General features: G+C 33.7%; 1 protein-coding gene across 5 annotated transcripts in view; it reads right to left on the bottom strand.

Moving 5' to 3' along the window:
* The window catches only part of adcy5 (adenylate cyclase 5), a 153953-nt gene that overhangs the window by 43270 nt on the left and 92365 nt on the right, over positions 1 to 18318 (bottom strand). For all 5 annotated transcript variants that reach the window (XR_012384996.1, XR_012384995.1, XR_012384994.1 and 2 more), the window contains 2 exon segments: positions 6103 to 6214; positions 1313 to 1440 (listed from right to left, as the gene is read on the bottom strand). Coding sequence is in view for 2 of the 5 variants with exons in the window: in NM_001171585.3 (NP_001165056.1) it covers positions 1313 to 1440; positions 6103 to 6214 (240 nt within the window). In the remaining 3 variants the exon portion in view is untranslated.

The raw sequence follows: 18318 nt of genomic DNA on the forward strand, positions 1-18318 counted from the left end.
AAAAAAAAAAAAAAAAAAAAAAAAAAAAGTCGTAAAAGTCTAAAATGGCTTGTTCCAAACAGCCGACCCTGCAACCATACAGGATTAAGAAGAAGAAGAAGAATTATTAAAACTATTATGATTAAAAATGTGTCAAAATCATGATTCGTTCTCTGGGTTTATCGCCTAATCAACCAGCAAATTTTCATGCAGGGCAATGAGCACCGTCACACAGCAAAACGGGTAAAGCAGTTTCTTGAAACTGAAACCATTGAAATGGCCAGCCCAGTGTCCTGAAATACATGTGATTGAAAACCTCTGGAAAATCCTTGCTGCAATACTTCTGTGACTTTTTTTGCATACATATTAACAAAGAGTACTAACTATGACTACATGCAATTTAATGACTAAATCTAACCATGGAAGTACTGTGTAATAATGGAGGGGATCCCAAAGTCTCAATTTAAAAGTCCAAATCTGAAGGTCAAAACTCTGGAAAAAATTATTATAAGAAAAATATCAATCAATACGCAATTTAACAATTACAAATAGTGTCTTTTGCTTTCAAAAATACATTATTACAATTGCAAAAGTGGCAAAACTGCAAGTGACAAAACAGAAAAACATCCAGAGGTAGGTCAAAACTAAAATGGTGCAAAACACAGAGCAGGCTAGTGTAAGAAATGACACTTTACGTATTTTGTCAGCTGACTAAACTTTTGTTTCATAGTGGTATTTGACATTTCCAACTCCAACTCAAATGATCTCAAACAAATCAAACAGAAGAGTTTTGTACAGAACTGAAGAGAAATGAATGAATACCTCTGTCAAACTATTCTCTTTGCAAACGTTTCTTTTCTGGAAACTGACATCCAAACCCATTCAAACGCTCACTGCAGTGAGGTCATGAAGGTGCTGACTGGATGTCATGACAACAGCTTCAAACAGCAAACCTTTAAATGTCACCTTTGGTTTCAATTTGAACCATGGCCGAAAGTAGCTAAAAAGATTGCAAACTTAACATGTATTTATCAAAGCCGTAAATCCACACTTTCATTCCCTTACACATAATTAGTACTCTTGAAATATAAAATAGAGGCGGGTCCGGATTAAATTTCCAGAGTCCGGACTTTGAAAAGCACTGCAATAATGAGACGATTTGAAAAGGGACATCAAAGTGTATCCATTTCTGGGGATCGCAGCAGGTCTCGATTCACCACAGCGTCTCCTGTGTATCTCCGGGCTGAAGTACATTTTCAGAGGGCATTTAAAAGAAGACACAAAAGCCTTGCTGTTCCTGTCTGACGAACAGAAGCAACACTGTCATACTCACGAGATTGCTTCTATCATGTCCACTCCCATCTCCACACAGCAGTGCGCATGGTCAGCACGGGCCTCCGGCAGCCCTGACACACAGTAGTAGCAGTCACCCAGAATCTTGATCCGCAGACAGTGATTCTCCTGAAACACAGGACAGTGATAATTGAGCAGAAATCACAACCCTACAATAATCTCATGATGCACAAATAGGGTTTGGCAATTTCCAAAAATACATTGTGTTTGTCAAAATTATTGATTTCACTTTGATGCCAAAAATCATTAGAATATAAAGACCATGTTTCATGAAGAGATTTTGTAGATGTCCCACTATAAATATACCAAAAGCTCTATTTTTATTAGTAATATGCATTGCTAAACACTTCATTTAGGCCATGTCCACACTAGTACATTTAAAAACACATATTTTTTTGCTCTACTCTGACCTTACGCCCACACCGAGATGGCATTTTTAGGAAACAAATCTTTTTAAATACAGTCCAAAGTGGACAAAATGTAAAAACGGCATTTTTGTGTTGCAGTGTGGACTGAAAATTGAGGTTTTCGAAAACAACGACGCTATTTAATCATGTGACTCAATTTAGTGACCAATACAGCTAACAAAAATTTACAAAATTGTAAACCAGATGTTTTGGATGCTGTGTGTTTTGACAGCTTTATCAAAGATTAGTCAAACAATGTCAGTTTGGGATGGGATAGGATAAACTTTATTTGTCCCCGAGGAAATTTGTCTTGGGCAATAAAGTGCTACAACGTTGCTCTAAGCAGACAATAAAATAAATAAAACAAACAAAACTATTATGAATATTCATTGTTTACAAAATTAGACCATATATAAATATATAATTATGAAATATATAAAGCACAGAACACAGTCAGGTGCTAATATTCTACAGGTGCATTGTTCTTGATAGAGTTCAATAGCTTTATCGAGGTAGGAACAAACGAAAGCTTCAATCTATTGGTTTTACATATTGGCGTTCTCTGTCTTCTTCCTAACGGTAACAGCTGATATCCACTTATAAGAGGATGTTTGGAATCAGCACTAATATGTATTGCTCTTCTCATGACCGCCTGTTCATAAAGAGCATGTATGGGCTTGTATTGTTTTATTTTTATGATTTTCATGGCTGTTTTTTTAATATGAACCAATTTATTTTTCAATTGAACAGACAGATTTCCAAACCAGACTGTGATTCTATAGCGAATAAGACTTTCAAATATAGCTCTGTAAAAAAACAAGCAAGATACCGTATAGTGATACTTGCTGTATCACTGTGTCTTTAATGATCACAGGTCTATGTTCAGATACACTTCTTCGGTCAAGTTTGTATTTAATCCATATTGCCTCTTGCCTGTCTCGAACATATAACGTTTACTTGGAACTATTGTTCAGCTGCAGAAGCAGACGACAAAATGTTGCAACATTTCAAAGAGATGGAAAGTAAATTAACGGCAGGCAAACATGACAGAGGTAAAAGCGTCTTATGTCTGTGTGCATTGAAAGTACATAATTAAAAGTGTTTCAGCTGATAGTGTGGATGATGGAAAGAACTGAAAACAATGGTGTGGGCATGGAACATTTAGACGCAAACACAGTTTTCAAATTTAGCCAAAATTAACCTTAGACAACTTCATAGACGATTTTCTCAATATTTCAATTGTTTTTGAACCCTCAGATTCTAGATGTCCTAATAGTTGTAGCTTGGCCAAAACTAGAACTATTCTAAGAAACCATACATCAATGGGAAGCTTATTTATTCAGATTTAATGTGATGTGTAAATCTAAATTTCCAAAAAATGTACAGTTATGGCTAGTTTTGTGGTTCAAGGACGGATATTTCGGCTGTTTGAAGTGCTGTTGTTAACATTTAGATTAGTTCATCTATAAGGCCCTTAATTTAAAAGTATAAAGGTAATGGCCCATTAGTTAATGTTAGTTAATGTGTTTACAAACAATTAGTAAAACATTTATTATGTATGTATTTATTTTTGTTATTGTTAGTTAATGTTATTTAAGTTGAATAACAGTAGTTCATGTTCACTCACTTTGCATTACCTAATGTTAACAAAAACAACTTTGGATTTTAATAATGCGTTAGCTATATTGAACTATGATTAACAGATGCTTTACAAGACTATTCAAATTTAATGTTAAGTTTAATGTAAACACATTAACTACTGGACCATTATTCTAAAGTGTTACCAGTTTAAATAATACATCACATGCCATTTCATAACTATTAGGGTGTGATACGTGATATCCAACAAAGGGAATGTGTTACATATAACGTATTTTCTCCATTAAAACCCCTTCGCATTCCACAAATGGTTTTTCCTTTTAAGGGTGTGGATTTTCATAGGGATTTACACGATTTATGGAGACAAAACAAACTCAAAACCCAACTGTTCCCAAATGGCTTAGAGAGGTCAGATTTTAATCTGTGTCTACAGTCAATTTTTTTATAAAGTAAGTTTGGCATCCTGGTTTCATGATTTCAAAAATCCATCCTAATTTGTTCTGATGTTTTTCTTGGAAAACATCAGTAATCTCATCAGAAATCTCTTGGAAATGAATAAAAAAAAGGTTATATGATACTAAAACATAGCTCAACCAAATATGAAGTGTTTCATCATTATTTTTTAACCATAAAATAAACTTTTTATAAATCTGCAACAACTAATTAACAAAAAATAAACAAATAATAAAGTTTAAATTTAATTAAATTTAATTAAATAATTAAAGTGTCACCCCTAATATAAATGATTTTGTATAGGGAAAATTCCTATTTACCTTAAAATGGTTTTTAAAAATAATGTAATGAAAATCACATAAATCCCTATGAAAAATTTCTATTTTTAATTTGATTAACTGCAATATAGTACATAGATCTGCAAAAACTAATTGATAGAGTCAGAAAATAAAACAATTGCTTATTGATTAAGTAATTACTTAAAATATTAAGTAAATAAGTATTATAAAAAAAATAATTGTCATATTAAATCATAATAACACTGTGAAACCCAACTGTCAACTTTATCAAATGAAATGAGTGTAGCTAATTCAATTTACTGAAAGTAAATTCTACTCATTTGAAAAGTTTTGAACTCAGTATTAAAGGTAATGAGTTAATTTAATACCCCATTGCTTCAACTTATATGGAGTAAGTTCACAGTGTGTTTACTGTGCTTAAATTGCTTCTTTTACTAAAATGGATTAAGTTTACAGTACTCATTAGGTTTAGTTTTTGAACTTAAATGGTCTGTTGCAATCCGTTTCCTCAAAAGTTTGAGTAACCTTTTGGGTTTTACAGTATACAGTTAATGTAATTAATATTTATTAAAATGTAATTTTTTTCCCCCTTTGTTAATCGATAAATTAGAGATTTATTGACTAACAAATCAATAATTAGTCACAGATCTAATAGCATATAATTTGTTGCACTCAGTTTGAAAAACAAAAGCCCTAATAATTCATTTTACTTTTTAAACTTCTACTAATTAAACCCCTAATTCATTTTTTTTATTTAATTTAATTAATTCTAAAACATCATAAGTCAACTAAATAAATATATTTGAATGATTTATGTATTTTGAACGTTACTAAAGATATTCTAGTCTCTGTAAGTCATCAAAACTTTGACTTTGAATCTTTCTTTTTAGGCACAGACAAAATGAAATCAAAGTAAACCCTACATGACTGTGGCTCTCCAGGACCAAACTTGCACACCACTTTGTCAAACTCAGAAGTCATTGTAAAGAGAAATGTTCTTTTAATCTCAGGGTTTCCACAGGTTTCATCAAGTCAAATTTTAAGACTTTAAGACCATTCAAGTAAAATTTCAGATTTACACGAGGCTAAACGTTAAGGATTTTTTCTAATGGCCCAGTTAAAACATTAAAAAAAAAAATTATTGTCGGAAGACAAACCATATTGGTAACAAAATATTAATGAATAAAGTTTTGGTAAAACGTTTATTGAGATGGAATGTTAGCGATTAAATGTTTTTAGTTGCTTTACATTGACATAAGAAAATTAAGACCTGTTTAAAATGATTTAAGACTTACAACACAATATTTCAGTGATTTTAAGACCTTTTAAGGCCTGAAATTTAGAACATTTTAAGACTTTAAGACCCTGCGGATACCCTGAATCTGCTTTGAAATGCTCAAGATCACAGCTGGATTGTAACAGTCTTGAGTGTGACTGAAATTTCAAGCATTAAAGCAATTTTTAGGAACAGAAAGACACACGCAAGAAGAAAGCAGAAGAGAGAGCCTGAGGTCGGGCACAGGACTCACGGCAGCAGCCCGGGTCTTATGACAGCCACCTGAATGTCACCCCGGCGCATGCCTTGATTTAACCCGCAGCCCATACAATAACCTCTATTGTTGATCATCAGGCCCAAGTACGAATGCAGACTTTTTGTAGTCTTTTTGCTGGAAGCTTTAGAGAAGTGTGCAAACATCTGAACAGACAGCAGATGGTTTTCTTCTTTGAGCGGCATGAGTACGTGCACAACCACATGGCGACTTTGCTGCAGTGAGTCACCAGAGCCAGTGGAGATAACGAGGAGATAGTTAGCCTGGAAAACAGCGGGATACCCGGTGTGTGAAACGTGATCACAAACACACTTCTGACAGGAGGGAGGGCCTGTCTATCATAGTCAGCTGTGTGAGTGGGACGCGAGTCGAATTAATATGTTTGCATCTCAGTCGTGTTTTGCTTTTTTTTTTTTTTTAAAAAAAGCTGCTCAGCTGAAGGCATGGGCTGTGGATACTTACGGCGGCCAGTTTGTCGAATCGTGCGAAAAGCTCGTTGAGGGTCATCACTAACTCCTGGGCAGTGCACTGGGAAGCCAGACTGGTGAAGCCCTCAATGTCAGCAAAGAGGATACTGTGGAAACAGAAAGAGAGAGAAGTGTCACAAAAAACATAAACATTGGAAAACCACAGGTATAAGTAAAATATAAAATTAAATACAAAATATGTATATTATTTGATTTACCAAGACAGATTTACCATGGCAACATGATTCACCATTGATTCCTTCACTTAAAAAAATTAAGTTTTTTCATATAATACCGTCATAAAAAAAAAATAAAAAAATGAAGTTTGCTGTTTGCTCAAACTACTAATATAAAATGCGTTGAAACAACACAACTCTTGTGTGTTTTTTGGGGGTACAACTTAATTGTTTTATGTTCCATCCACCTAAATCTGTAAAATCTAATAAGTTATAAACTAATAAAACTAATATGTTTATGTTGTTCCAAAACAAATCATGTGAAACCAAGCATTTTTTAATCATCCTGTGGGTCTCAAACTGGATTCCTGGAGGACCGCAGCTCTGCAGTTTTGCTCCAACCCTAATCAATCACAGCTGATGCAACTAATCAAGGTGTTCAAGACTACTAGAGACTATTAAGCAGGTGTGGGTTGAAGGTGGTTGGCGATAAACTATGCAGAGCTTTGGCCCTTTAGGAATTGAGTTTGAGATCACTGTTTTAAAGTTTATTGTTGCATTAGAGATTTTGATGTTTTACTATTCTTCAACATTCATGATTTAATATAAAACGCCATTATAATGAGGATAATATAATTAAAAATAACAAAAAAATATTACAATGTAAAAAATACAGGGTTCCACACAATCCCTTCATGCTGTCCCAACACAAATCAATTAAGTACAGTAGATGAGACTGAGTTCTGTAGGGGCATCACATCAGATTTGATGTCTGATGAGGAGGATGGGACAGTTGATGGTGTCAGGGTGGATTGTGAGGTCTCCATCGTTTCATGGCCAGGAGCTCAGCAACCTGTGTGCCACACTTCAGAAAAAAACTGGAAGCTGGTTCAAAGTACACAGCATTATATCAAAAATGTTTCCAGGGAATACCATCTCAAAGAATGTCTCTACAAAACTACAACCCTGAGGCAGCACAAAAACACTTAAAGCCATGACACACATTCATGGGCAATGCGGTGGCACAGTGGGTAGCGCTGTCACCTCACAGCAAGAAGGCCACTGGTTTGAGCCTTGGCTGGGTCAGAAGGCATTTCTGTGTGGAGTTTGCATGTTCTCCCAGTGTTCGCGTGGGTTTCCTCCAGGTGCTCCAGTTTCCCCCACAAGTCTAAAGACATGTGGTTTCGGTGAATTGGGTGAGCTAAATTGTCTGAAGTGTATGTGTGTGAATGAAAGTGTATGGATGTTTCCCATTGATGGGCTGCAGCTGGAAGGGGGCATTCGCTGCGTAAAACATATGCTGAATATATTGGCGGTTCATTCCGCTGTGGCGACCTCTGATTAATAAAGGGACTAAGCCGAAAAAAAAAAGAATGAATGAATGAATGCACATTCATATTTGTTTATTTTCCTTAGGCGTAGTCCCTTTAATAATCAGGGGTCGCCACAGCGGAATGAACCGCCAACTTCACAATTATACTTGCACTACAAAAATTGCATCATTGTATTTACTTTTGTGTGATTTTTTTTAAATATTTGTACAATCTGTCTGAACTATATTTATAAATCTCTTATATTTTATCAAAACTTCTCTTCTTAATATGGGGAATCATGACTTTAGTTAGCTGGTACTTTCTTACATTATAAGTACTAATAATAATCCAGTATTTTAATGATTATTATAAATAAAATATATAACTATAAGTATAATATATATTTTTATTAAATCATAAATAGGAGGGGTTTTGTTACAATGCATTGTAATTGGCTAGGCTGACACACAGCAGCCAATCACAAATGCTTTTCTGCTTTCAAATTTTATCTTCATCCAATAAGGAGTGGAGTCCTTAAGGTAGTTTCATTCATATGCTAATTAAAGCTAGTCATATGGAGGGGTGGGGGGGCATTTCACACCTGCATAGAATGGCCTGTTTTCGGCAGTTTTATCACAGATGAGCAGGAACTTCCAAACCTGGGAACAGCTAATAGTTGCCGGTGATTTGAGATGTTTTTAGACATTCACGGGGACAAAAAAAATCTAGGCTTTTATGTAGTGTAATTAATTGTTTTTACGTTGTGCCAAAAAGAACTAAAGAATTGTGTTGATTCAACTCATTTTAAATATGTGGTTTAAACAAGCAGCAAAACAACACTTTGGAGTGTACAATGATGCGTCTTTGTGTGTGTGTGTGTGTGTGTGTGTGTGTGTGTGTGTGTGTGTGTGTGTGTGTGTTGTGCTGTGAAAAAATGTCCTTGCTCTGTTAAACATCACTTTAAAAGAATATTAATTCTACAGGAGAGATAATAATTTTGCACAACTGCATATATCTATGAAATAACATTTGAAAAGGTGATTTTATTTGCACTATAAAATAAAGCATATTAAATTTAGTAAATTGCCTACTGATTCCAGTAGTGATCAGATGTGCTCCAAAATTAGGCGCATTCAAATCAAAACTGAAAACACAACTGTGCTTTATTATGTTGCCGTTTTCTTTCTTTTCATTCCTTTTGAACTTTTTCTAACCTGTTCGTTTTTAATCTTTTTTTTCCACATTGTTATTTTGATTTCTTATACTTGCTGTGTATTATATATTGTATTATATATTTGTATTCTTGCTTATGTAAAGTGATTTGAATTACCATTGTGTAGGAAATGTGCTATATAAATAAACATACCCTGCCTTGACTTACTTAAATGTCTCAAATAGCTGTGTTAAAAAATATGCGTGAAATAATGTTCCATGGACATTCAAAAGTCTATAATAAAATGAGTGACAACTAATAAAAGCTACAACTAATGATGCACATCTTTCCTATCATCCATAAATACAAAAACAACAAGAGCTCCAACCAAAATATGAAGAGTGGTGACACCAAAGTCAAAGGCTTGATTTCAGGGAATATATACACACCGCAAAATGCACACACTTTTCCCATTGTAGATAAAAGCATTTGCCAAATGAATAAACCCTATGAAAAATCAGGTCATTGTCGTTAATCAGCTCTCATCCACACCATCAGTGCAGTGCACATTCACCTATATTCCACTGTTGCCACAGTTACCAGGCTTATAACTGAAACCCTCGCCCACACCCATTCATTTCAATTGACCATTTGCGAGGCGGACTTTACATATATACAATATGAGCTAACTAATGTCAGGCCCATAGCCAACCTCGGGAAAGGTTTTTTTTTTCTCAAAAAGTGGACCGTTTTGTCATTATACGTCTTATTTTCTATTTAATTATGACACATTTTAGTGATATTTTAAGCACTATTCTGAATTAGCTTGTCGGATGGTCAACATAACCACACTTTTTGACTATTGTAATAAAAAGTATTTAAATCAACTTTTGTTATGGGCCACTTTTGGTGCTTCAGACCTTTTTATTGGTCATTTTTGTTTCTAGAATAAGGTCCAAGATTTAGAATAAAGTACTTTTAAAAATTTCTCTCAACAATACAGTACAATACAATACAGTAGCGAAAGATGATGATGATGTCAGATTGTACATTTTCTAGTACAGTTGGATGTTGGACACATGAAAAATATTTGTTAGCATTGACCAAAACTGATTAGCTGACGTCACACCAAAGGGACAGCCATCGGATTCCGCTTAATCTTAAAGCCTTTTTTGATTATTTTGACCTTGATGGCATAGCAGTCAAATTAGGAAAATGAGCTCAAGAGCAGGGCGAGGCAGTGGCGCAGTAGGTAGTGCTGTCGCCTTACAGAAAGAAGGTCACTAAGTCGCTGGTTCGAACCTCGGCTCAGTTGGTGTTTCTGTGTGGAGTTTGCATGTTCTCCCTGCCTTCGCTTGGGTTTCCTCCGGGTGCTCTGGTTTCCCCCACAGTCCAAAGACATGCGGTACAAGTGAATATGGTAGGCTAAATTGTCCGTAGTGTATGAGTGTGTGTGTGAATTGTGTGTGGATGTTTCCCAGAGATGGGTTGCGGCTGGAAGGGCATCCGCTGCATAAAAACTTGCTGGATAAGTTGGTGGTTCATTCCGCTGTGGCGACCCCGGATTAATAAATGAGCTCAAGCTGATTAATGAATGAGCTCAAGAGCAAATTATTGAGGGGTGGGTCTTTTGGACCACCCAAACCCCCCAACTACAGGCCTGAATGTGATTCCTGTCCTAGAGCTCCATTACCATGCCACTGGCACAGCAGAAAGGTTTGGATGGGACTGTGTACCCTCTATTGACCTTATTCTTGATGTACGAACAGGAACAGTTGGCTGTGTGTGTGTTAGTTTGCTTGTGTGTGTGTGTGTGTGTTGTCCCGGTCTATGGACATGACATGAGTGTGTGTGGCGTTTCAGTCTATTGGCTGTGTGTGTGTGGTTTCCCAGCCTATCAGCGGTGAGTGTGTTTCAGTTTCAGGTTGGAGATAGCATGATTGGTACACAGGTTTTAAACAGCATTTGCGGGCTGGGATTTTGAGTGATCGCCTTGTCATGAAGCCCACTTAAGCTGCGTTGACTGTCCTATTTCAGCCCTGACTCTTCTTTTAGTTTACTTTATATTATTTATGTTATTGTTATGTTAAAATAAATGTTATTTTGCCAGTGATGATTGCGTCTGGTCCTCCTTTTTGTTTCAGCTTAAAAGCCGGCTGTAACAGTATTGAAACGTTATTCTTTAGGTCATCTATTAAGGTTAATAATTACTCTATATGGCAGAGCTGTGATGAAACAAAATGCCATTGGCTGTTTTAAAATAGGGGGTGGAGCCACATCAATTGTCCCGCCCCCTGAAATTCTGTTGAAGTTACATCACACATTACACAAAGCTGCGCATTTCATGACATTTCAGAGGAATTTTAGAGAATGTTGTGCCTACAAAGCAAGTGAATAAAGCCTGATATTCCCCTTTGGGAGTCTGGTAACAGATATGGCTCTTTGTGTGCCTTGAATGAAAGACAAAACAAATCCTTGTGGGCTGTAATGACTTTTCCTTTTCAATATTCATCTCCAAAGCTTTCAACAAATGCAGACACTGATCTAGCTTTATTTCACACAGCTCAGGGCTGGTCCGACACTCAAGCTAGCGTGACAGTAGCTTTGACTGACGTCCAGGATGTTCAGGCTCCATATCAAAGACGATTTCCAGAAATGTTTAAAAAGCAGGTTGATATTGAACACACCAATCTCATGTGATGTTTGCCTCTTCCTTTTGCAAAGCAATGCGCTCTAGATTACTCGCAGAAGATGAAAATTCAAACACTCATCATTCACGCAGTCCGGTGTAAATTCACCACTGTTCATGCATTTGCATTGACTTTGTATGTAATCTTCTCAAGCAAACACTTAGATTTGCATTTGGTGTGAACTCATTAGGGAGAAGCATTAAGGAGAAGTATGTCTGTTTAATAGTTTTCAGTCAATAATGGTGTATGTAAATACTGTTGAGGTGGAGACAAAGACCATAGAATACACAAGACGTGTCACTCGTGTAGTTTTGAATGGGTAAAAGTGTAACAGTTAATATGGTAAATGAAGCCCCGCCTACTAGTTCAGGGGCCACTCAGCAATTGCTATAGATGATATTGGTTTTGTAAGCTGTGTGAAACAAACGTGAGGTACAGTTCATCCATAGATTCACCATCAAGACTAAGTTTTGAATTATTTCAGAAGATCAGCACGATTTGACAAAGTATTATTCAGAGGATGATCATGTGTAGAACAGCCATAAAAAAGGTTGGTGTGGTGATCTCGAATCTTTTCAAGTGCGCATGCACATTAGCTTGGACAATTTGAAAATGTTGATTTTGTTTTATTCGGATGTTTAGAAACTAAACTTATGAGACAGTTGTTTTATTTTATCAGTGATTCCAAATATGTAATGTAATCATAAGCTTGGCAGACAGTTTTGGAGACGCTGATGTTTCCACATTCAGACAGAATGCCCGAGCACACTGCCCAAGAGGAATTTCAAAGATAGCGCCCGGGTGAAATGACTTGCCTTAAAGAGAATTTGGTGGAGATTCATGGATCAGTGCAGAAAAAAATAAAAAATAAATTAATGTCATGAGATTTAGTATTATGATAAATATATAAATATGTATATAGTAATGTTAATGTGTTTAGTCTTGGTGGAATAGATCTGCCATGCTGCTGCGGCTTTGATTATAGCAGTGCAAATATAGAGGACTTTCCACCTCCAGTATATTCACAGACATGCAGTCCAAGAATATAACACACTGCTGCTGCAAACATAATATACAGCTGAAGTCAGAATTAATAGCCATCCTGAATTGTTAGCCCTAAATTGCAATTTAAAGGTTTGACTGGGTTTATTAGGTTAACCATGCGAGTTGGGGTAAGTAAGCAAGTCATTGTATAATAATGGTTTGTTCTGTAGACAATCAGTATAAAAATATTGCTTAAAGGGGAAATAATATTGACCTTAAATTTTTTTTTTTTTTAATAAAACTGCTTTTTTATTAGACAAAATAAAACAAGACTCTCTCTAGAAGCAAAAATATTATCATACATACTGTGAAAATGTATTGTTTTGTTAAACATAATTTGGTAAATATTTGAAAAAAAATAAAATAAAATTCACAAGGGGGGGCTAATAATTTTGACTTCAACTGTATATGTAAGCCCTGTAGCAAATCTAAACAAAGGTGGAGCTAGGGTGGAGGAGGGTCTCAGAAAAATGCGCTGCACATTGCTACTGTAGCGCAAAACAAAACTGAAGCCTTTCAAATGCTGAGGAGAAAGCTCATTGGCTGCTGAGGCGAGAGCAACCAATATTCTTTGCCATGTAGTTAATCACGTAGGGGCAGATTAGGTGTGACCTATCAGCCTGTTCCAGACAGAACTTCGTATTTTAAGAAAAATCACACTCTTTCTTTTTTTTCTAGTGCTGTAACCATATCTCTTCAAGTTACAAGTACCAAAAAAATGTTTTGCCTTTACGCAGCAAATCATTTTAGATTTGGAGAAAAGAGAAACAAAATGCTTTGGACAAAACATTGTGTTTATCTTTTCTACTGTTGTTCATTTAATAAATAATTGATTAACACCCTTCTTTGGTACTTGTCATTTAAATGTACATACATAAATTGATAAAGCGCAACAAAATAAACACTTATTTTGTATATTTCCTTTACATTACACTAAATAAAAACACTTTTAAAAAAACCAGCCAGACATCTGCCTGCAGTTTCTCAATATCACTTAAACATACATCCCAATCAAAATAAAAACACCATCACAACCTCTATTTCATTTAGACTTTAAACAACTAGCAAACAAACACCACATCTCCATTAAAAGCCCTTCCTAACACAACATAGCATGCAGAAAGCATTATATTAGTCATAGATCAAAGGTTTGTATATATGGCTGACAGATCTATTAGAGTTGCTATATATAACGCTCAAATAAAAAGCATCCTCTGGGTGGGTGGATTAAGGTTAGTGGACTGAAAGCAGACTCTTAAAAGGAAAGCCTAAAGCATCTGGTCTGAAGCTGTGAGATCTCAGGCGGATCTTTAAACCTTATTTAATGGTTAACACAGAGGTGAGTCATCAGCTCCCTGCAGCCGTGGCTGAAAATGTCGCTGCAGTGTGCCACAATGGCAGGACGCCTCTTTAAAGAGGATCCAAACATTACGGCCTCTGGAGTGTTTCTGTTGGATATTACGAGCACACTCTGGTTTGTTTATTAGATGCTGGTAATCCAGTGTTTTTAGCATGTAAACATGAGGCGAATTATTAAATGAAACTCAGCACAACACGAATAAAAGATGCCAATTGTAGAGGACTATTAGCTGTGGTTAAATGTTAAAAGGAAAAAAAATTGGTCAATAACACTTCAGCATAGGCGCCAAATGTCACTGTTAACTAGTAGCGTATTACCTGCCTATTGATAGGATATTAGCTGTTTATTACGGACTGTTTATCTCTAATACTACTAATACCTAAACCCAACCATTACCTTAATAACTATTAATAACCAGCAAATTACGAGAATATAAGGGCAACAAGGCCTTATTAATAATCTGAACTGAACCTTAAAATAAAATATCATTGATAAATCAGGGTTATGGTCCACAAATTAAAACCATGGAAGAAAAATTACTTGGGCTACTTGGATGTAAACATAACTGAGAATATATACAGCTATGAAAACTTCTCAGTTTCTCTGAATTTAAATAAATTAATTATAATATTGTATATTTTAATAAATGTAATGTAATGGGTATTTATATAGCGCATTTATTGTGTATGGCCATACACCCAAAGCATTTTACAATCATGAGGGGGGTCTCTCCACACCACCACCAGTGTGCAGCATCCACTCGAATAATGTGACGACAGCCACAGGACAACGGTGCCAGTGCGCTCACTACACACCAGCTATATATGGTGTGGAGAGACGGTGATAGAACCGATTCAGTGGATGGAGATGATTGGGAGGCTATAATGGCCGATAGGGGGAATTTGGCCAGGACACCGGGGTTAGACCTCTACTCTTTACGAGAAGTGCCATGGGATTTTTAATCCACAGAGATTCAGGACCTCGGATTAACGTCTCATCCGAAACACGACACTCGCTGACAGTATAGTGTTCCCTTCAATTTACTGGTGCATTAGGTCTCATGTGGTCTCCCATCCAGGTACTGACCAGGCTCAACCCTGCTTAGCTTCAGTGAGTAACCGGTCTTGGGCTGCAGGATGATATGGCTGTTTAATCCTAAAAATGTCTGATGCGGTAACATTTCATCCAAGCTTCAAATAAAATTGGTCGTTTAGAGCTTTCTATTGTCCAAAAACTACAATTGTTAGAGAAAAAAAACTTTAAAAAAAAATGTATTTATTTATTTATTTATCTCCAACTAAACATTATCATAGTTGTCAAAAATAATATATACAAGTCTGAAAACATGGCACGTTTTGGTTATTTTTTTTTTTTTTTTTAAATCATCCAATCATTTAAAAATTAATAAAAAAAATTAGGAACAAGAGCATACACAAATACACAGACTTGTTCAGCTATCTTTATTGGATGTCTCATTGACATAATTTTTTGTATACTGCGATCTTAGAAAAAAAACAGTTAAATGTTGTACCAAAGAAAGTACAAACTCTTGGCACTGGGCAGGACAAGATTTGTACCATGAAAAACCAAAATGTACCTTTGGTTTTTAAAACCTGCAGATACAATATTGTGTACAAATCTGATCCATAAAGGTACCAAAGTGACAAGACACTTTCTACCTAAACATGTCAAAAATGCTTACCAAACATTTATTTAAATACATTAAATGTTTAGTTTACAATAACTGTAGTATTATGTTTTAACAGTTTTTTTTTTTTGCATTATTGTATAATAGAACTCAATAAATAATGTTTACAAGTTTCTTTAAACATACACATTTAAATGATGATTTTTGTTTTAATATAGAAATTCATAAGATCACTTTGCCTTTCCAGTGATATTTATTTTCATAGATATTGTAACAAATGAGTCATTTTTTTACCTTTTATATGGGAACAATTGTGTATCTTAATTTCAGTTGTATCATAAAAGGTACAGGTATCTCAAGGAACATTATTTGCAACACCATGTGCCTTTTTGAGTGTGTACAGTCTGTATATTCTATACACCGACCTCTAAACCCAACACTCAAAGAAAACATTCTTCATTTTTACTCTTTCTTTTTCAATTTGTGTGATTTATGATAAATTTTTCTCATGGGGACCAAAAACAAGTCAAAATCTACTGTTATTAGTCCCCACAATGCAATGAATACAATGCACACAAAGACACCAAAAAAACAATATTCAAACTAACATAATTCTGATTTTGATGATCCAGAAACAATTTTTAAGTAATACAAATACACAAAACAGTTTATTATATATATATATATATATATATATATATATATATATATATATATATATATATATATATATATACATACATACATGCATGCATGCATGCATGCATGCATGCATGCATGCATACATACATACATATATATATATATATATATATATATATATATATATAAATATATATATATTTATTGATATATATATATATATATATATATATATATATATATATTTATTGATATATATATATATATATATATATATATATATATATATATATATATATATATATATATATATATATATATATATATATATATATATATATATATATATAGTGGATAAATGGAATCCTCAGATGAGAAAGAAAGAAATATAATATTTCAAATAGAAATCTTTTGCAACCAAGAAAAAGTAATTACTGTGTCGTTTTACCAATTCAATATGTTCTTGTTGAATAAAAGCATTATTCAGAAAGTACTATTTTCATAGAAATTTTATATTGTGATGATGGGGACAAAGCAATAGTTTTTGCCAGCAGCAATGTTAATAGATTTGTGTTGACAGCAGCCCTAAGGTCAAATGTAGTTGCTCTCTAAACATACCAAACTACATTGAGAGCCACAACAGCAAAGTGTTGACAGGAAAATGATAGATCAAAATGGCAGGAAGTTTAATAAGTGGTGTGTTGGTAGAGCATCAGCAATAGTCTGTTTGAAAACATGAGCATGAAACCCACTTCATCCAGAAGAAAAAAAGCCCTGGAAGGAACCGTGTCACACTTCCTGCTTATATAACATGACCCCGAAAACCCATGAAGGGTCACAGCTTGAGAGGACTGACCTGCTGACCCCTCGCTACTGGAACTGCAAGAGCTGCTGCCTTCTATCAGCCCGCCACTAACAGATCTGAAAACTACGGTCCATAAAAACTGTACTTTATCTTTTGTTAACTGTTCTCATTACTGCTTTCAGCTCAGTCTGATTCCTTAACTATTACTCCTTAATTATGGTAATCAAATACATAGTTGTGGTCTAATATCATGCAAAATTTTGCCTTCTCTAACTCCAGTGATTTGTGGAAAACAACAAATTAAACTAAATAAATATTGGTAATTAAATATAGAAATAAAATAATTTAAATCTATTTAAAATAACTACGAAATACAGACAATTTAATAATTATATATATATATATATATATATATATATATATATATATATATATATATATATATATAATAACTGTAAATGGCATTTTTGATTAGGTGAAAAAAAAACTAAACAAAAAAATAAAAGTAGATAAAATAAGAAAAAAATAATAATAATAGTAATGAAAGTGAATAAAATGAAAAATAAAATAAAATAAAAAAACGATAAATGTAAAAAAAAATTAATACAAAACACATTATAATAAAAACAATAATAAAAATGAAAAACTAAAAAAAATAAAAATGAAAACAAAACAAAATAAAATAAAAATAAAATGAAATTAATATAAAAATAAACTAAATAAAATCACTTAAAATGACAATGGGTAAATAATAATAATACCAACAACCACAACAATCATAATAAAAATGAAAGTGAATATAATAAAATGTAAATAAAACCATAAGTGTAAAATTAAATATAATAAATAAAAAATAAAATAAAAATATATTTTTTAATTATAAGAAAAGAAAAGGAAAAATTAAAACAATATAAAACTTAACTAAAAATAAAATAAAATGAAACGACAACAACAACCATAATAAAAATTAAAATGAATATATTAAAATGAAAATAAAATGTAAAAAATAAAATAATAAAAATCTAATAAAAAAATAAGAAAAGAAAGAAAATAATATAAAAACTAAACTAAAACAAAAAAATTAAATGACAACATCAACAATCATAATAAAAATGTATAAAATATCATAAAAATATAATAAAATATAATAAAACGAGAAAAAAATCATAATAAAAGTTTTTTTTAATTATATAATAAAATAAAAAAATAAAGTTAATATATTGTAACAAAATATAATAACATGAAAATATAATAATAATAAAAAGTATAATAATAAAATTAAATAAAATTAAAATAACATATTTAAATATTAAATGTCAATACCTCGAGGCTACCTCGCATGCTATCAACCAAACTAGTTTTTGGGCCTAAATGCGACCC

Source organism: Danio rerio, chromosome 9, assembly GCF_049306965.1.
Source record: "Danio rerio strain Tuebingen ecotype United States chromosome 9, GRCz12tu, whole genome shotgun sequence".
NCBI lineage: Eukaryota > Metazoa > Chordata > Actinopteri > Cypriniformes > Danionidae > Danio > Danio rerio.